The following is a 21,588-nucleotide window of genomic DNA, read 5'->3' as shown; positions in this document are numbered from 1 at the left end:
TTCTAGCTTGATGATATTATCACACAGGATAAGTGTGTACGTAATAGAAATAGAGAAAAACATCCCATTGATTCCTTTCAAATTGTTTCGCCATTTATTAGATTGTCTGTCCAGTGGGCGGTCCACTTAAATGCCAACACCTACGGAGTTAATTGCTAGGTTAACCTTTATAGGGTCTGTGTAGTGATAGTTTGTATAGTCACCCTTTTTTTATTGAGCTCTATTTTTATTTGAACTGATAGATAAATAGCGTAAACATTAAGGAAAATACCTAAGCCTGTCCACCCACGTCTGATAATAATCGGTGAAAGATTTTTGTAGGAGAAAAATGGAACACACTGATAGAAATAGTGCAACGCACATGCCGACAAAAAGTCGGTCAGTAGATTTTTTGTAAGCACGTCCTACAAAATATCGGCCTGTTCGTCTGTCCTACTATGAATCCGACGTGTGTGGAAAGCCTTAAGGATAATTTTTGATGATCTGTTATTTCTCGTCTGTCTAAAAGAACGTTTGAAGTTGGTTAACCAAGAAATGACTGGGGCATTTTTTACCCAGCATCGCTTATACTTCAATGTAGCACCATCAAAGGTAAGAAAGAAAAACAAAAGATTCACGAACGTATAAAATCACAAAGGAAGACGACTCAAAACCGAACTCCATTCATCTCAACCTTTTCCAAAAAGACTATTTCTAAAATTAAGAAACAATTGTATCTTCAAACCGATTTTAAAAGCAGAAACTTGTTCATTGCTACAATAAATATAGGAACGAGAATAAAAAGTCTGGTATAATTTAATTGTCTTGGCGGAGACGGCGAAATTGCCAAGTAAGCTCGCCAAGTACGTAGTAGCTAGCTGTACCTCGCGGTTTCACTCGGCCACGATTATAGAATCAGCACTTTGAATCGCCTATGGGCTTTTTTGCTTTTCACTCGACTGCTAAGGGACTTAGCGCGATGGGGACTTTCTTTAATCTTCTCCAAGGATTAAGCTGTATATAAAAGGGTGCCCCAAAACTTAATGATAACGGGTAGGTACCCAACGAGACACCGAACCAAGCTCTAGATTAAAATAATTTACTGGTATATTAAGAGCGATTAGACGAAAAGACTATGGTAGTTTCCTAAAAATGAGTGTATGTAGACGATGTTTCTAATGACCAAAATGAAAATGTAGACGATTTTGCTAAAGTCCAAAATGCAAAGAGGCCCAGCCAAGCAAACAAACGGACAAACAAAGTCTGCAGCTATATAAAAGTCTAGATAGAGACAGAATGAGTTTCGGTGGTACGCCTGTACTGGTAGAAAGTCCTCTGGGAGTCGTGATTTTTCCTCTAATAGAATTACGATTGCTTTTACTGCTCTTTTTAGTAGAAATCCGCGTAAGTGCTGGCTGGCGCGTCAAAATTGAATTAGTCTTGGTATATGCCGTACATTTTATCAAAAAGATCTAGAATATATGAAATATACGAGATGCTAAGGTAAACTTGATTTTCTTAACGCATCTGGAGAGTTCGTAAAGCTAAATGAAAGAGTGTTACTTGTAATATGGATTAAGAAAAGATGCTGCGCCCACCCGTAAATAAAATTGTGATAAGGGCAGGAAGATGGTATTTATGGTATTTTTACTCAATGAGCTTCTAAAGACCAGTGCTAGGTTAAATTTATCTGTTCCTATTTTTTATTACCTATATTACAAAAAGGGAAAAAGTTTTTGTTTGTTTGTATTAAGGCTCCGAAACTACTGAACCGATTTAAAAAATTCTTATATTTTGTCTGTGTCCTTGTGTATTATATTTCGAACCGGAGGAATCATCAGCTGGTATTAGTAAAACTAGAGTAGTATTATAAAGTTTCATTTATTTCAATTCCTAAAACAACCTACGCAATTCTTCCCTATTGTATTCCAATCCCCTTTATATTTCTAGGCTAGATTATTCAAGGCGCGTTCCTGCAAGTGAAGGAATTATGCCAACCACTGCATCGGACAGTAGTTTTAAACAGACGTTTTGCAGAGAACGCTTGAATTAAAGCAGAAAATACGCAGTAAGCTACAGGCCAGTGGGTGTTATTTGAATAAACATGTGCGGATTTTAGTTTGTAAACTAAATAAAAATGTAAACTTTGCCCTATTTTTGTGGAGGTGCAGAGTGCACGCGATTCTACTGTGATGTTATTTAACGCAAAAAATAAAAGCTAAATAAAAAACATTTTTTTTCCTATTTCAATTATATTTTTATGCCAAAAATCCAATGAATGGATGATATTGAAATCAACCCAGCAAAAAAAAAGTCGCGACTGTTATAAAAATACATGGAAAAGCTAGAAAAAAGCCCACGTCATTTAGGATCTTTAGCATCGAGATTTTTTCAAACTGAATTTATTTCTACCAGTAGAAAATATTTCTAAAGAAATAATCGAACTATATTCTTCGTCGTCTGCAAACAAATTAACCTTGAGTAACCTTACACTTTAATTTGTTTGATCTAACAATCACTTAGGCTTCATTAATTAAGTTCTATTACTTTACACAATTCTAATAACGTGGGCGTTGTATACTAAATCGGATCCTTTCCATGGTAGCTCCCGACATAAGAGGACTGAGTCATACAAAAATTATACGAGTAAGGTGAACACAGGCTAAATTAAAACTTTAAAGAAATATAAAACAGAAAATAGTAAATATAAAATGTATGTTTATGTATTATTATCCATATATTGTATGTTTTTAAACTAAATATCAAAAACTTTTCACCTACCTCTGCTATTTCTCCACCCCCTAAAGTTAGACTGGGAGAAAACGCATAAGGCGTTAAGTCCGCCATTGTAAATAAATAAAATGCTAAATTTTGTTTCATAAAACTTTACATTGGGCTAACATGCACAAAGCCGTCTTTAAAAAAAGAAATACATTTCGTCCAAACGCAAACCCTAACATAGAATATACAGTAGTAAATTGGGCGTGCTATTCGCTAGTTTACCCCTTACAGCCCCAAACGATCGAACATAGGCTTTTTAGCATACCAGTAACGTCCATGACTCATGCTAAAGGGGAGTCTACCTATTTGCATAAATACTGAACGAAATGCTTCGGAAATTACTGAAGTTGGAATACGACTAGAATTTTGGTCTTTTAAGCTCCTTAACGTATCTTTTATAAAAGTAAGTACACCTAGACTGATGCTCCGACAAACTTCTTTGTGGGATCAAAAATGGTTGTTGATGAAAAACTATTTTCGCCTTACAAATGACGCCATTATTTTGTACAGATTATAATAAGGAACCATCAGCTAGGGGGTCATACTTCTGAGTTCTCCCCTGAACATAAGGACTATGAACCACTGTCAAGTAGGAAAACCATTTTCTACATTTTGAAAACTATTTCCAACGACACACGTGAGTGTTCAATTGATACCTTAATTAAAGAAACCATTTCTTTCGTTAAGACCTTGTAACGTTTAACATTAGGTTCAAAATGCAATAACATGGTTACAGGTATAGTGGGCAGGAAATTAAGTATTATTAAGTTAGGCTCGCACCACGCCTAGTTCAGATATACGGCCTATTAACTAGTGATTGCTTACCAGCCTACGGTTTAACGAGGTCGTTACACACATTTAGGGTATTGAAATACAATATATGTACATACATATGTATATCCTACATACGATATGATTTGAAAAGTCTGAAAGTCTTATATTTGATCTTCGATGGTGGATGAAAAATGCAGAGTCTATTCCAAGTTCGCTCAATTTATCATGTGAAGCTTTCCACAAAATAAACGGTTTCACAATGCTACATTACAACTTCAAAACTTTACATTAAAACTTCAAAAAGATGGTTTTCAAAAATGCCTATTATAATTGCACTGTAAAATTGGAAAACCTGTACTTTTCTCTTACAGAAAAACCGTGTATCATCATATACACCTCACTTGTATACTAAAACAGAACCTAGTCTAAATAGAAACTCCCACTAAAGGGCATCTAGCAATCACTCTTAGAAATACAATATTCAAACCACGACTCAAGCTTTCAGTCTGAAAGCTGCAACTTGTGTAGGACTAATTTATGCAACTGATGCACCGGCCAGCTTACAAGTACCGCATTAACCTATTTCGACCTCTCGACCCTAAAAGAGGGAGCTTGAAACTTTACATTATAATTTGTTGGGTGGAAATTGGACCCTAGAGAGGAGATGTTAAGGATAGTTTTAATTTGGGCTTTTGTGAAGTTGATCCTTCGTTTTTAGTTACACAGTTTTTTTAGGGAAAAGCGTAGTGGAGGACTTCTGTGGTACCGATTTAGGGATTAACTGAAATCATTTTCTTAAATTTATGAAATTGATGTTTATAAGTGCGTTTAGATTATGCAAATTGTTAAGCGACTTTAAGATTTCTTGTTGTTAAGCTGCTGTTACCAATTTTGTTATTGTTTAGCTACTTTTGAGCTTTTAGAATGTTGCGGCGTTTAAGTATGTTGTTAAGCCATTCATGTACCTACGATGTTCAACAGTTTATGAACTTTGGATGTGTTCATCGACTTTTAACATTGACTTCACAATCAAATCATCAACATATACCATATAAAAGATCGTGTCTTCAAACTGAAAGCTTCATAATACCTAAAATAGTCTATAAAACGAGAAAGATAACTTCCATTCGCGTTTACGAGAATTCTAGGCAGGTGGGGCGAAGCGCGTTTTATTATGCATAACACGTAAAATAGAATCATAATGAGGGCTTTGTTACTTGCTGAAACCGCGAGAGTATGTCGAAGTACCTATAATAATAAAAGTATAATACATGTGTAGGAAAATGAATAAGTTTTGTAGGAAAGTTCTTGATGATTGCCTATTTGGTATATTGTAACACATCTGTGGTATGGAAAAGTTTTACGTACAAGCATTAGCTACAACAAAGTAGTCTGTCTGACTGTTATGTATTCGGTTCAGTATTATGATAGTACATAGAGAGATATAGAGAGGTATAATATTTATAGGTAGGTCGTCTGAAGGATTTGAACTCCGACACCACGCTTGTTAGGTAATTAAACGTACAGCTCACTTGATAAAAAGACGAATAATTCTGATGTGTGATCTTAATAGGGCAGTACTTGTTAAAGAAAGGTACATAATCCATAGTTAATGAGGTATCTATCACTAACATTTTTTTTCCTAAGCTTTAATCCTAGTTGCATGCCAAGTTGGGCAGAATATAGCTAGAACTTTTAACCTCTGTAAAACCAGGTACCACCTATGTTTTAAGTATACAAATAAATGTTACTTTCTTTCTAGCATATCTGTCAATGACCGGACCACCTACCTAGATAAAATATTAGCAAGATATCAAATGTACGCACTAGGTTTTATTTAGTGGAAATTCGACCCAAATTGATTAGGTATGCTAAATCTGAATCAGCTGTCGGCTTAGTATTATCTCTGATAAACCCAATTCTACTTACTTTCTGTTTATATAGATAATATTGCATTTTCGTCTAACAAACCAGAAATAAAACAAAAACCCAATTTATCAATAAAGATTTTTCAAGCATAATCCTATGACAATGTATGGTTGTTCCTTTGTTGTTCCTGCTTGGTGTAACTTTCTGTATTAATAAGTAACATAGTGTCCAGAAAAAGATATTATACATAAATAGTAATTCATATATACGTCAAAAAAAATGTTTTTTGATAACATGAAATAACGAGGTTCTCGATTATTTTAATCATATGCGTAAATGTGATCGCCGGTCGCCAAGTCATACAAAGACAATACCCTTTACAATGAAACAAACAAGTACGAGTCAACCGCATTCATGAAATAAAACATCTATGCAAACAATTTTATTTATTAGACCCTACCGACCACAATTTCCATGCCGCCTTATTTTCTTGAACTTGCAAAAAATTTCCGCAAACCAAATCGCGTGTACCAAGCCCGTAACATCGAATGGGTAGGGTCTAAAAGCATCAAGACAAGTTTTGGCAGGCTATTCCGTGATCGCAGATGGGCGATCTTGGCCTACTGCCCAATGTCTAGACATTACCTAACATAGCTACATTTATAAGGATTAGAGTAAGGAGGATTTTTGTTGGTATTGCCTTTTGAAAACCCTGGAGCGTACGTAAGTATAGAATATTTTAGTGTTCTTGTATTTCAATGTGTGGTAAGGCAAAGTTTTACCTATATTTTCCCCAAACAACTATGATATCGGCTTCCAATCTTACTAGATGCAGCTAAGATACCAGCGGTTTTACATGGAGCTGACTTCCTTAATCTATTTATCTAAGCTAAAGTTGTAAAATTTCCTTTCGCTAGAATATACACTAGCAATCATAGTTTTTATTGCAACAATATTTCACGAACTTCCTTTTATAACAATAAGCTGATATTCACCATTTACCTACTCAACTGTGGAGACAATTATGAATTGAAGCAATAATGAACCTCTGTTTAATGAATACGTAGTAGGTACATTGTTTCTAAATTATACTCCACAAGAACTATTTACTTTTGACACGAGTTCAAAAAGAAAAGACTCTCGAATGTGCGTGCTCTAATCAGTTAACACGCAAAGTAATCATCTATTACGCCCGTCGGAAATAAATCCCAAATATTATTATGAACTTACTTTAATACTACAATTACTGATGTAGATTTAAATCAGTATGTAAGTGGAATTTTAATTAAATTAATAATGGGTAACATCTCGTCACTATGCAATTATTATTTCAGGAAATTATAGCAATATTCCAAACCTTTTATCTACCTTAATGTTTAACCCTGATAAGCCTCCTTTTTAATTTTAATTAAAAATAACAAAACAGCCTTTAAAAAAATTACAACCAGCTTTAACATAAAGCTCCATCACTAAGCATAGACAAGCAGAAAAAAAGAAAAAAAAACAACCTTCTATCCATTTTTAAAATCGCCTCTAAAAAGTTTCTAGGCCTGATACCAACCTCATTTAGCATCTCATCAAGAGGGAGTCGAGCCGGGCGTAATAATTTACCGTGTAAATAAGCAAGCAGGTAACATAACGAGATTTTCATAATGCTATATTAAATTTTTCATTACGACTGGCTGTATATATTGTGACCTTTGCTCTGTTTTGTGCCCTTTAAGGGTGTTTGGGCTCGCGCCATTTTGTGGAAGGGCAAAACTTCATTGAATAGAAAAACGAATGCAAAGGTCTATTTATTATTTAGCATATTTAATTAAAAGCCGTATCAAGATTAAGATACATTATGGTATGTAATTTTTTATTAAGGAAAGTCAAAAGTTATCACCTTTTCGTCATGGGAATCATTTATTTATCTGCTCATAAATATCTACACCTACAGGGGTTCCATCTTCAAAGAATAAGTAAATACACGATAAAAACATTTCTCTATAATCAAATACCCACTCGAATTTCCTAATACACTATCTTCGAACAATTGAAACATCTCTTCAGATAAGTTTAAACTTCAAACAGTGCCGACACACGACATTAGCTCAAGGTTAACGATATGACAACAGCTGATAACAGTAATGGACTCCCTAAGAGCCTTGGTGACACCCGCTTAACCTTGTATAATACGTAAACAGTAGAATTTATTGCTTTATGTCATTGATAAGGAAGTTAAATGGATAGGGTGCTTCTCGAAGGTCCAATGACCAGGTAAGGTTTATCTGAGTACAACTAGTGGATAGTTCGAATCTGCAGCCCTTAATCGAATAATGTGATTGCATGGTCAAGAATAGATTTTTGACAAGAATAATCCGTCAATTTCCTAGCTTTGGTCACGTTCTTTACCTTTGGTAACTCAGACAGGAACAAACTGCCATTCTGTCCACATTAGCTATTGAAAAGCAATAATATACGTTGAGGTACCGAGAGGTTAGCTTATACTAAGTAACCAATTCACTGTGTTACGTACAGGGTACAGGTAAAGGTAATGATTATTTACATAACTGACAATAACTTTTTGTCGGAGATAGGAAATCATAGATAGACCCTACGAATTAACTACATATTTCTACTTAAATCCAGATCTTATCCAACAAACCCTGATCATCACTCCATTATCTGATAACAATAACGCTTAGTGCATTATGCATATGCATGCCATAATGAGTAGTCATGGAGTAATTGCATAGTTCCGACTGCCATCCGCTATGTTACCGGCAAGTTACACAACTACTTTGATGTTAGAACTATTAACTGTTGAAGGAACTCTTTAAGTAGTAATCAATACTTTTTCTATGATGTTTTCAGATTAAGGTGGTAATGGTAAGGAGGTCAGCTAAGCAGTCTCTACATGTAGATAAAATGTCCTACTTTAGAAATATTAATGGGTGAAACTACATAACATTTAGATAAGATCTAGATTAAAAAGAGGGACACCTTTAACGGGCGAGCTCCTTAACTACAAGCGAAGTTAGGACAAATGGCTACTTATAGATCAATGCAACAGCACAAAAGATTTCTTATTAAATTATTATATTAAAACTTGAAGGACATATAACTCCTACCCACCATACTATAAAGTAAGCGAACTAATCCACTAAGTTAGTCAGACGCAGCAGGAATCCTTGATGCGGGGCCGCTATGAATGGGCACTGGCGAATGAATGGTAACTAGCGGCTATACATTGCAACTCCTTCGTGAATCAGTAAGATGTATTCGAGGAAGCGTAGTCCTACGTGCCTTGGATAGCACTTAAACTTTTATACATGGGATAGTAGGATATAAATATGTACAATAAAAGCCGACTGCTAAAAACTCTGAGAAGCAATAAAAAAACACGTGCTATTATGTTAGACGATCTAGATCAAGTCGATGGCGAAATAAACAGAGCAACTTCTAGACACCGACTTCTCGAGAGCAACTTCATAGACTCTGTCGTCGCCTTCATCATCAGGTCAGGTCTAAAGCTTCACTATTTTATAGGGTCATTAGACACACTTCAATGACAAGATTTTACTCGTGTTTCTATCATCAGATCCTAGAACCGAAGACAATATAAACCCTACGAGGGTCAAAACATATAAGACCAATTGGTAGTAACTAACAATCTACAGAGATCTACATTTATCAACTCGCAATTCACGTCACAACAAAAACAAACCAATGCAATCTTATCGTCGCATTCTCGATAAAAATATAGAAAGAAAAATACTTCAAACGACAGAAAAATATTCCAGAGATTTTTATTAAAAATTGACACTTTTTAATAAAATAGCGACATTTCAATAAAGTCGAGAGGATGTGCAGTGGTGCGGCGATCGAGCTTATTGGAAACTATCTATCATTTACAGACGGGACGATAGGAAGCCAGTTTTTAAAACAATCAAGTACTCGATTCGAGGAAATTTATTTTATAAAGTGCTGAGTGAAGAATTGAGATAATTTTAAGTGACATCATTGTAATGAATGGCTTTTTGTTTTTTTCGCACAACATTTACATGTAGTTTATATCAAACAATGAGGGTATTTAAAGCAGGGTCAGGTGTCAGCCGCAAAATAAAGTTATAAGTAAAATCTTCATGAATGGAATCAATGTAATTAAGTGACATATGCACCATTTCTACCATAATGTATGTATGCAATCCGGCATCCTGCAGTATTACTTCAAGCAATGAAAATTCCCCACACGACAAGACCGTCTACATTCCAGTCTGCATTTCTTCAAAAATCAATATACCAACTTCTATAACCTAACCCTACGCTATAAACACGTATTTAAGCATTCCTAACCCTACGAAGCAGGCAATAGTCTTTTCATATCAGACATATAAAAGACATGCCTTAACTGCCAAACTGCTGCAAATTTACGACTTTGAACCTTATCGTCATATACATAAAGACGAGGTTGTTAACGCAAGATAATGTTTACGGAGCCTCGTTTCAGGTTTTATGGGGACGCACGATTTATAGCGCTGAACTTAGACTGGGGGACTGATGAAAAGGTTCCAAGCTAAATTTAGACTGCGTAATAGATTTCTGTCTTCGTGATTAAGTTTTAAGATGTTTGTTTATTGTGAGGATTAAGGTTTAGTAATCTAAGTTGTTTGCTTGCCTAAAAGTGGAACCTGTCAAAGACAAGAGTATCTTGAATATCAGTGGTTTTTGCAATCATCTGAAAATTCAGGGTCCAGCAAAACCTACTCAAACTGCTTGACTAATAGATGTACAAGAGGCTCTCAAAACACTCCAAAGTCTCAGAGAAACAATTTCCAAAGCTTCATAATAAATCTTATTCACCTACATAACCATACCCACATATTTTCGGCACACCTGTGACCAAAAACATAACATCTACCGAAGTGACGAAAATCCTTCTAAGACAGCGAAAATTTCGGGACACCAAAATTGGGTGTCGAATTTTCTTACCCTTGTAAAGGTACAAAGTTTAAGCAACAAAAAACCTTAAGGATTCAGGGCTTTAAGAATTGACCTTCTAAGTTAAGAAACACGTAATATTAAACTGTACCTTTGACACTTGAAACTATTACAGGAGACCTCTTGTATTTTGTTCTGAACAAATTCGTTGGGGTTAAAAGACATTTTGCCGTCTTTAGGGAGATGTTTTAGGCTATTACTTTCTTTTGTTTTTGGCCTAAAATATTCTCCCTTGAGTTTTTGAGGAACATTTGTCGACTATCTCAAATTGGATGGGGCATATCTTAAAAGATTATGATATGAACATAAAGTTTAAGGGGTCTGGTAAACGTGGTATAATTTGGCTTGTTATCTTAAAACGTGTAGTGAACACTGTATGGGAAAAGCCCAATATTTGTAGGACTTCTTTAAATAAAAGTATAACTACTTTTAAGTTTATAAGTTACTTATAACATGATATGGTGCTATAAAAACACTTTCCTAAGTGCTCACGTCCCCAAAAATTCACAAAAACACGTGAAAACATCCAAGGTTGTACCTTGCGTACTCCGCATTTCTCTAGCAAGGTGACACTTTTCACAATCATATGAATCTCTTATGAATACCAAAATCGAGCATCCTCAAACGAACATTCAAATTGAAACCCAAACCCATAAGACATAAAGTCCAAAATGAACCACATCACAACCCAGCATTCGGCATTCCATTCAACATTCAAAAATTCAAACAGTACTCACGCTGTCAATCAGCTGTTGTTTCTCTTGAAGCTGCAACTCTTGGTGGCGTAACGTCGCGCGTTGCTTCTCAGCTGTGCTGCTGAGCCGGGAAAGAACTTCTTGGTCGTGCTCGCGGGCTGGTGACGGGGGCGCACTTGAGCCTGTGGGAAAGTGGACCTTTAGTGGTTGGGATAAGGTGCAGTTTAGCCTGTGGGAGTTAGGTAGTGGTGTGATTTTGTTTCTTATGGCATCGTAGTCGTATTATCGTCATTTGTTTTAAGCATGGCACGTTTTTTTTTGTTGATTTACGTATTCCTGCATCTCGATAACTTTTCTTTGGTATAAAATACAAAATAAAAGTAGTTTTAAGTTTGTATGTAAGCAGTAAATTGGTCTTCAATTGTTAGGTCAACATTTTATGAATATGAGTCATGTTTAAATGGTGATCGCCAAAGTCAAATCAATTGGGGATAACCCGTGGTCAGAAGTTACAAAGTCTATTGAATGACTTTATTGATCAATAGACTCAATGATTGACATATAGTAAAGGATTTATAAGCATGTATTGTCTACCTAAGTGATGTTTAGTCTGAAACTCAAAGTAAATACAAATGAACACAAATGTTCTCGTAATAACTAAAACAATTCGCAGCAGTAACTGGGTCACGTTATTATTATCTGTAGAACAATAAATCTGTTATGTATGTTTGTTTTTGTAATAGAAATACTATTGTTTTGCCTATTTGTAGACACATCACACATCAGTGTTATCAGGATTTGGACTTAGAGGGAAATTGTTCATGTCTAGTTTGTACGGACCAAGCTATTCCGAAGACTGAAGAAAATATTGGAAGTTGAATGAATAAAGGTGATGACATAGAAATGCTTTAGTTAATACTTGATCCACGGAGGAAGGAAAGACAGTGGAGATGCCACAAGGAAGGCACGTCAGGCGCCTTCTTGTAGGTCAATGTAACGTACGATAGATGTGATCAGTTAGGAGAACTACCGAGGCGACATTGAAGACGTGCAGAGGCGGAGCTTTAACGAATCCCCCAACACACAAATTTTGGCGCCCTTCATTTTTAAGAGATTTTTCGTCATTTCTAGTCATTTTGTTCTCCCTGGCTAGAACTAGTAGGAAGCAAAGAGCACTTTCAGACTAGCCGCTTTTGCAACGGATGGGTATGCGCTAGATTATGTCACGCACGACACATTCCACACAGTTCAACCTGTCTTGTAGTTACAGATGTCATCATTCCAACTGGTAGTTGTCAATTGTTTCTTCGACAACCAGGCGGAACAATCTATGGCCCGGTTCCCACTACGCCGGACCGGCAGATCTGCCGCGCCGGTAAATCTGCCGGAAGGGCTAGTGGCTGTACAATTTATATGAAGCTATTCACATTATCCCGGGTCCGGCATTTTTGCCGAGCCCGGCATTTTTACCGAGCGTTTTGTCACTACGAATTGCCGGCAGAACGACCGGGCCCGGAGTAATGTGAACGAGTTTGTGCCGGTATCTGTCCCCCGCTCGCCCCGCTCGTGCTCCCCTCGCCCCGCCCGTGTTCCACTCACGTCATTCGGCTCGCATTTTCTGGTAAAAGTAGACGTTTAGCATGGATATTCAAGCAGAAACTTTAATTACGCTTGTCCAAGAGAGACCTGTTCTGTGGGATAAGACCGAAGACGTCTATAAAGACAAAAACTTAAAGTTAGCAGCATGGCGTGAAGTATGTTTAATACTGAAACCAAACTTCGATGAACTGGATGAAAAAGAAAGAAAACAGTACGGTGAGTTTTTAATGTTTTATTGATAAAATGTAAATGCATTGATAAATTTTATTTTATAGCTGCTGCCTGCCACGGAACGGAACCAATATCCGAAACAAAATAATTAGTAAATGATGTCCGTATAGCGTTGGCATTAGGGCCACCTCGACTTGACACATTCCGATTCATGGGTGTCGTTTCCTGTTCTTGTCTATGTTCTATATTTTGGTAACTTTCAAAATTTATACCATCTTTTCTCTTACAAAATTATGTAAGACTGTACAAGCTTTAATTACTTGAATTGCTGTGTCTACGTTCAGATCTATAGCTCGATGGATTATTCGCCACTTATTTGCCAGAATACCAAAAGCGCACTCAACATACCTTCTTGCTCGACTTAGTCTATAGTTAAAAATCTTTTATCAGTATTCAAATGTGTACCTCCATATGGACGTAGGAGATTAGGTGTTAAAGCAAAGCCTTCATCGCCAATAAGTATAAACGGTAATTCTTCGTGCAAGTTTTCATGAAGCGGTCTAGGCTTTGGTACATTTAAAGTACCATCATTGATCTTTTGCCAAAATGTACTATCCTTTAATATAGTAGAATCGCATTCCTTGCCATATGAGCCCACACTAATAAAAATAAATCGGTACTCTGAATCGACAACTGCCATTAATACAAAAGAATAATACTCCTTGTAATTAAAGAACATAGAACCACTCTTGGCTGGTTTCAAAATTCTGATATGTTTGCCATCTACTGCTCCAAGACAGTGAGGAAAGTTGGCTTTTCTTTCGAATCCTGAAACGATGTCCTCCCATTCTCTCTCAGTATCAGGCAGCTTAAGGAAATCTGTCTTTAGGTTTTCCCAAATGACGTGGGTCATTTCTTTTATTAGTTTACTTATTGTCGAAACGCCTACTCTGTATGAGTAATGTATTTCTTTGAATGAACATCCTGAAGCTAAATATCTGAAAAAAAAAGTATTTTTTGTTAATACATTATTACTTTATACGTCACCAAGAAACAAATTGTATTGTTTTATGATATTTTTTTATTGATTTCAGGAAAACAGGTTTCAACTAAATGGAATAATATACGAGATTCGTGGCTTAAGACAGTAAAGAAACAAAAGATGAGTCTAAATCTGGATCTTCGGCCAAAAAGACACGAAATTATTTATATCACGAGCAATTAATGTTTTTGAAAAAAGTCTCCGAACCTCGACCACCACATGAGTCAGTTTCAAAAAAAGCAAGAACCGAGACTGAAGTAGGCATGGAATCAGATTTTCGTTCACCTTTAATTAAAGATAAAAGAAAAATTGATAATAAAGAGGTAAATGACAGGATGGTAAAGTTTTGGACTCCAGAATAAACCCAGAAAAGGAAAACCATCATCTGTCTTTCTTCAAAGGCATTATACCAATCTTGAACACTTTAACTATCGAAGAGACTTTAGAATTTCAAGCTAGCGTCATGACAATGTTGCAAAAAATTAAAAGTAGGAATAATGAGAGACCAAATTACGGACATTGGCGTGATTCATATAATCAGATGACCGGACCAGATCAGTATTCTGGATACTACACACATAATAGCGTCAATCAACAGGCAACACCTACGCAAGATCAACACCACCCTGGATACTCTACGCAATATAATAGTAGCAATCAACAGGCAACAACATCTATACCATCAACTTCATCTCAGTCATCGAATCCGATTCCAGCTTCGCCATCAGCATCTAGTAATCATTCCATACATTCCCAAGACTCAGATTACTTAGATTTTGAAGGGTTTTAAGTTTGAGTACAAATAAATACATAAATAAGTTATTTGCATTTTTAATTCATAATGATTATCAAATACATACACCCTCCCACACACACACATTATATATATTCACATTCATCAAACAAACATACATAGCAAACATTCATTCATTAATTCAGTCTTAAGTAGGTACCTACGTCAAAACTATTATTACGCAATCTAGTGCATAAAATAATCTTACCTTAGACATATGGCTAATCTTTGTTCTGGGCAAATACATTCTCTGAAACTTGTATCTCGTACTCTTATGTCTAGTCGTCCCAGTAAATCGTCAAAAGTGGTTGCTGTCATTCGAAAATAATTGAAGAACTTTGATTCGTCTCTTCTAAGTTCACCCATTAATGTTTCAAATGTTCCAAGTGAAAATCTTTCCCGTAAAATAGGGTGTACCCAATGTTTTCTTTTATTTTGCCTTCTATTAAGATACCACCACAACACAACAATTTCGTCGTCCATTGTGCGCGCAGGTCCAAATTCAACTGAGGTAAGTACTTGACTGTCTGAATTTCTTCCGGGATCCGATGTAATGTGAACACTCTGTCCGGTGTCCGGTTTCCGGCAGGTCTGCCGGTCCGGCGTAGTGGGAACAGGGCCTATACGTTCAAGCTCGCCTTATGGTTTTTTGTAAAGCCCACTTGGAGATGAATGAAAAGGATCATCTACAAAATTGAGCATGTCCTAAGATGGCCGTGACTGTATTTGATGGTGCAATATGTGTCATACTATCAACGTAGTTAACCTATAAGTTTTATTAAATATCTGTAGGTACCTACCTAAACAAAAAAGGTGTTTCTTATGAATCATTATTATATCTATGATACAATATTGATGTCATCTCCACAAATGTAATGATGAGTTACGGTAACAGCAAAAAATACCAGAACTGTACAAGAATCTGCGCAAATGTTCGGATTAGCAACAATAGTTACCATTGACGTAAGTAAATATTATAATTTTGATGACGATTGAGATTATAACAGATATCAAGACCCTAGTGTTATAGAAACGATAGAAAATTGAAATAGGAAGGTACATATTACTTCGGACTTTTAAACTGTTTTCATTTAGGAAAAGTTTGGACTTAAATTAAAAAATTAAAGGATCAAGTTCCAACTGTTTTTTAGCTACTATTCAAATTAGCCTTTAATTCTAAATTCCAGACACTTCGAAATGAATGAAACTTCATAAAAACTAAAATTTCACTACACCCGGATGTCCATGGAATGCCTGATATATCACAAAAAGTGATTATAAGCCGACCCCGCAATATGAGCAAAACGATCAAACCCGACTTCCCATTAAAACGGTAATGGCCTATACTAAAAACCACCATCACTTTCAAGTGATGCATACTTAAACCACCAGCACATCGATACTACAGGAATACTAATGTTATAAAGGTATAAAAGTCGTGGCCTAGTGGGTAAAGAACCAAACTCTCGAGTATGAGGGTGTGGGTTCGATTCCAGATCAGGCAAGTGCCAATGCAACTTCTATAAGTTTGTATGTACTTTCTAAGTATATCTTAGACACCAATAGCTGATAAAAAGGTGAAGGAAAACATCTTGAGGAAACCTGGACTATAAAGTCTGAAATCACCAACCCGCATTGAGCAACCGTGGTGATTAATGCTTAATTCTTCTCCGTGTGTGAAGAGGCCGCAGCCCAGTAGTGGGACGATAAAAAAGGCTGTAACAGTAACAGTAAGACTAACGGTGTAAAGTTTGTTTGCACACGCTTAAATCAGGAACTACAGGACCAATTTGAAGAAAAAAAACAGTGTTCAACAGTATAATTGATCAAGGAACGCTATGAGTTTTATCCAGGTACACCGACTAATTCCCACGGGATGCGGATGAAACCGCGGGCTGACGATAGATCATAAGAGAAAGGACATGTTACCACATAAGGAAATACTAAATTGTAATACAGTACAAATTGATGTAAGTACACCATTGTTTTCGTTACTCAATGTAAGATATCATCGTGTGGGACCATGTTCTTATGAAGACAGGCAGTGTTTTGTAAGGAAGTCATCTTCACACGATATGGAGTCAAAGGTGAGAGAGTTCAGTATTTTAGACTGATATTTCGTATAAATGAGGAAGTCTATACCTCCTATATGATAATGAGGAAACATTTTTTTGTATCCCAAGGCTCCGAAACTACTTAACCGAATACTTTCACTGTTGGAAAGCTACACTCTTCTCGAGTGACATAGGATTTTTATCCCGGTACGGGCAGAAGTTTCCATGGACGTGGGAAAACACGAGGCTAGTGTTGTATAAAGGCAAGCAATGTTTTTTAAGGAAGTCATCTTCACACGATATGGAGTCAAAGGTGAGGAAGTTCAGCTGTGTTTAAGACAATATTTTGTGGAAAGAAGAAGATAAATTAAAAATTATGCATGTTGTAATGTCATAATTGTTCTTGTCTTGCATGTTGCCGATAAATGGTGAAGGAAAACATTGTAAGTAATCTTGAAAGTCGGGTAGAAAACCAAAACTTCCCAAAATCTGAGCTCCATTCTGCACTGACTAAATATGTGATTTTTCTTTGTACAATACCAATCAGTATTCATATACAATTACATAGATTACAAAATAAATTCAACTAGCTGGCAGAAAAAACAGGCCCAGAAAACCTAGAGAAAAATTCTCGAATTACCTAAATGTTAGATGGAAAAACTTCTTTTAGCAAAGAGGAATGTGTGCACACACACATTCACAAGAAAATATTCCATTTCAGTAGTTTGCTTTCAAAATGGAAATTCCTAAGAAAAGCGAGTGTACGCGAACATTCTTTGTATCAAAGATTGAAATGTTTAGTCTTCATATTAAGTATTCTAAGAAATAAGGAAAAATATACACGTAATAAAACATCAAAAAGGAAAAGCCTGGATCTAGAATATTGTTTTGAAACATACATAAGAAAATTGGCATCAATTTTTATCACAGTTATCTCCGTATATCCGAAATATTTTCTTCAGCAATTTGTGTTACTGATATCAATATTTTCTTTACAGATAAAAATGTTTTATCCTATTTTAATTTGCAAATGCGTTTTTGTTTTATGCTGAGAATCTGAATCATTTATCATAACAAAATACTGCATATTTCTATCTTTGCCTGAAAATATTTTTATCTTAAAAGTTTTTTGTCAATAACAAACGAAAAATATCCGACCTATGAAGCCCAGCAGTCCCAAAGGAAACATTTTTACATCAAAACTCGGACAAAACTAATCAGAAAACGTTGTAACCACAAATGTAGCTTTGTCCATTTTTTTTTGTACAGTACACTATTACACAAACATGCGCAATAAATAAAATATCCGTGTTTCTGAAGGCACGATAAACTGTAGGTCTCGGCTGTCATTTAAACATCTTTGGCAGTCGTTACGAGTAGTCAGAAGCCAATAAATCTGACAACAAGACTAGTCGTCTTAACTTAAGGGTATTGGGATGCTCGGGTAACAGGATTGAGGAGGTGAGATAGGCAGTCGCTCCTTATAAAACACTGGTACTCAGCTGCATCCGGTTTGACTGGAAGCTGACGGAGAAGGCTAGGTAGCTGAATGTCGGGCGTGAAATAAAAAATGGGTCAGTCCGAAAATATCTACCAATCTGCACATTTTTAATTAACATATTGAAATGAAAACTGTTTTATGTTTCATAGTAGCCAGAATTTCAGAACTCGCCCTATTCAAATATGTTAAAATATTAATGAATAGAGCGACCTGGATTTTAAGCACGTGACTGTATAACAGTCGTGTCTAGTTCTACGTATTATATATTTTGTATTTAAACCGAAATACTGAGAATCTGATAAAACTATATCTGTAGTTATGAAGATTAAAAGTAAAGACAGTCATCATCAGCGTTTTTATGGTCCCACAACAGGGTACCGGCCTCCTCTAATACGTAGAAAGATTGAGCGTTAATCACCACGCTTGCTCAATGCATGTTGGTGATTCAGACCAGACATCATAATCCAAGTTTCCTCAAAATGTTCTCCTTCGTCTTTAATCACTCAGTGTCCAAGATACACTTTGAAAGTACATACAAACTTAGAAAAGTTGCAATGGAACTTGCCTGATCTAGTACTTTCTCTGATATCTAGAAACTAACCAACTTATTAATAGAAAATAGAAACATTGATAGCAACTCTCTAGAGACCACAAACACTTATCTTTTAGGGCGAGTCAATCATTCTACAACTGGGAATAGTCGGGCCGTCTCTAGGGACGCATAAGGCTAGACCGAGAGGGAATCTAATCAGACACGATGTGGGCGGTAGGCACTAACTTTTATTTTTAGAAAGGCCACAAAAAATGCGTGAAGGCTCGGAGATAGAAGTTTGTGTGGATGACAATTTCGTGGATGTTATGAGATAAAATGGAGCTGTCTGAATGTTATGTAGGTGAACTGTATGACATTGTCGATGATAAAAGAAACAATCGTAGATTTAGACAAAAATCCAGTAGATGTGATATGGATGAACAAGGTAGTGAAATTATAATAAAACCTTAAAGAAGCTTTTCTAGTAGAACTTAGCCGTGCTATAGCCTAAAATTTTGATGATCGTGAAATCACAATAAACCTTTACATGTGTAAGTCTATGTCTCTTTGCCTAAAGTTGGTTTGATGAGATACAAGAATAGGCAGCCACTATGGAGTATTTACCCTAGATTACAACTCTTCAATTTCCGTAGAAGATGACACATTAAGTCCCTTAGAACCCCTCAAAAACTTTGAATTCTTACCGTCTGCAGGCGCATTGATAGTTCTCCGTAGACGTTTGTTCTCGTCCTGTAGTCTTGCTACCGCGGTCACCAGCTCCGCTGATTCTGTCCGCCATTGTTCCTCGATTGCTTCTATTTCCTGGCAAACAAAAGAAAAATTCTTTTAAACTTTTTGAACATAACATCTACATAAACTAAGACATCATCTCAACATCACATTGGCGAATATCTTTTAAAACCGATATAATATAACACAGATTACAGATTAGAAGATATTGCGTGTATATTGTAGATTAATCAGTGGCGAGGAGTCTTCAAAGCATCCGAATTAAATTAGACCGAAAAGTTTACCTAGCTAGAGAACTCTCTACCCTGAAAATGAAACAAAGTTTGTTTCTACTTTCATATTACTGAAAGCCGTTATTAAAAGGCGGCTCTATAATTGTCGGTATAGAAATAAAAGGCCAGTTTTCCACCCAATTCAATTTACCACATCGATCAAATCAATCACGCCTAAATACACTCTATGGGCCTGTTTCAACAACTTACAAATTCATAGCCCGGTAGCCTTTTAGCCAGTATATCGAGATTTTAATCAAAAGCCACGCTTTACACGGCCGGTAAACCAATAAAGCCCAATCACGGTTAACTAGGTTGGACGCTAAAAAATAAACCCTCATACGTTGGGTGTTTGCACATCAAACATAGGGACCGCAAACGGGGAATTTCATGAAATGGTTCCTAGAATTCCTAAATCGCCTAAATATGTTTATGTAAAAGCGTATACCGTTTCCATCCAAAAAGGATTTCATTGGATCGTACGAAGATAAAGATAAAGATAAAGATAAATTTATTCGCAAATATGGGTACAATACAGGTGACACAGATACATTACAATAGTTCAGCCATATTTTGCCATGAAGGCATGCAAATGTAAATAGTTTTTTTTTTTTTTTTTTTAAGACATAAACAGATTTTTTTTAAAGGACATTATAAGTAAAAATAAAATAAACTAAATTAAAAAATGACATATACTAGTAATTAACTTACATAAGGCTTTCAATAGCATTATTATCAATCCTGATTAAAATACTCTATATAGTAAAGTCTTTTTCATTGAGGAATTCACTTATACTGTAGTAACTTTTATTCAGTAGAAATTTTCGCAGTTTCTTTTTAAATTTCAATAGGGGTAATTCTTTCCACTGTTTAGGTATTTTATTATATATCACCGGAGCCATGCAGTAAACACTTTTGCGCATAAGTGCTGTTTTAGATGTTTGTAGATAAAGTAAACTATTGTTGCGCCTACTCCGTGGGAAATTATCGGCCAGGAGTTGAAATTTATTCGGGTTTGATTTGACAAATAAAGCTATTTCTAGGATGTACAGACAGGGTAGGGTTAATATATTATATTCTTTGAAATATGGCATGCAGCTATCAGTGGTTTGCAACTTAAAGATAGCTCTTATACATCTTTTTTGTGCTTTGAAAGCTGTTTCTCTTCCCGAAGAGTTACCCCAAAAAATAATACCGTACCGTAGGTGCGATTCCACTAGGCCATTAAAAAATCTCTGGTGGCTACTGATATAAAATATAATGTACATATTTATAAAAGCAAGACCTTTCGAGACCTATGTTCTGATTTCATATTCATATTCATAATGAAATCCAATAAATACCATTTCTGATATTAAAACGTGAACCAACCAACCGTGATAATGGTTCAAACAACAACGAATAATGAAAATTTTCAGAACAAAATATTCGTCACTATAATTGCCTCATCTCTCACCTCGTTTAATTATAAACAGTTTTCAAGTCACAAAAAACGGAGTTTTTATTAATTAGGATTTTGTTCTAATTAAAAGGATGAACGCACTAAGTGTTAATTACTGACATGCATAACTTTAGCACGAAGATGATATAAAGCTATTGGCAGTTAAGTTACAATAAAATATCAAACACACTTAGGACCAATAAACATGTCATCGATATAAACGAGTACATCACACTGGAGTCTGGACACGTAACATTCCTACTTGTTACGACTCCATATCAGATACTTTTTTCACGTATTCTCTGAATATAACAAATACGTTCGTGACAGTTGTTCAATTTCACTGGCT

General features: G+C 35.8%; 1 protein-coding gene and 1 long non-coding RNA gene across 3 annotated transcripts in view; both read right to left on the bottom strand.

Annotated features, from left to right (window-relative positions):
- The window catches only part of LOC110373623 (RILP-like protein homolog), a 50,917-nt gene that overhangs the window by 13,637 nt on the left and 15,692 nt on the right, over positions 1 to 21,588 (bottom strand). For both annotated transcript variants that reach the window (XM_021330942.3, XM_021330941.3), the window contains exons 2-3: positions 19,481 to 19,598; positions 11,127 to 11,266 (exon numbers count right to left, since the gene is read on the bottom strand). In XM_021330942.3, coding sequence (XP_021186617.1) covers positions 11,127 to 11,266; positions 19,481 to 19,598 — 258 coding nt within the window. The remainder of the gene's footprint in view (positions 1 to 11,126; positions 11,267 to 19,480; positions 19,599 to 21,588) is intronic.
- On the bottom strand, positions 12,901 to 15,315 carry LOC126055997 (uncharacterized). Its single transcript, XR_010277552.1, has 2 exons — positions 14,898 to 15,315; positions 12,901 to 13,852 (listed from the first exon to the last, which is right to left on the bottom strand). It is a non-coding gene; the product is annotated as an uncharacterized LOC126055997 (long non-coding RNA).

Source organism: Helicoverpa armigera, chromosome 22, assembly GCF_030705265.1.
Source record: "Helicoverpa armigera isolate CAAS_96S chromosome 22, ASM3070526v1, whole genome shotgun sequence".
NCBI lineage: Eukaryota > Metazoa > Arthropoda > Insecta > Lepidoptera > Noctuidae > Helicoverpa > Helicoverpa armigera.
The sequence above is the reverse complement of the archived record's forward strand: the minus strand, read 5'-3'. Positions and strand labels throughout refer to the sequence as shown.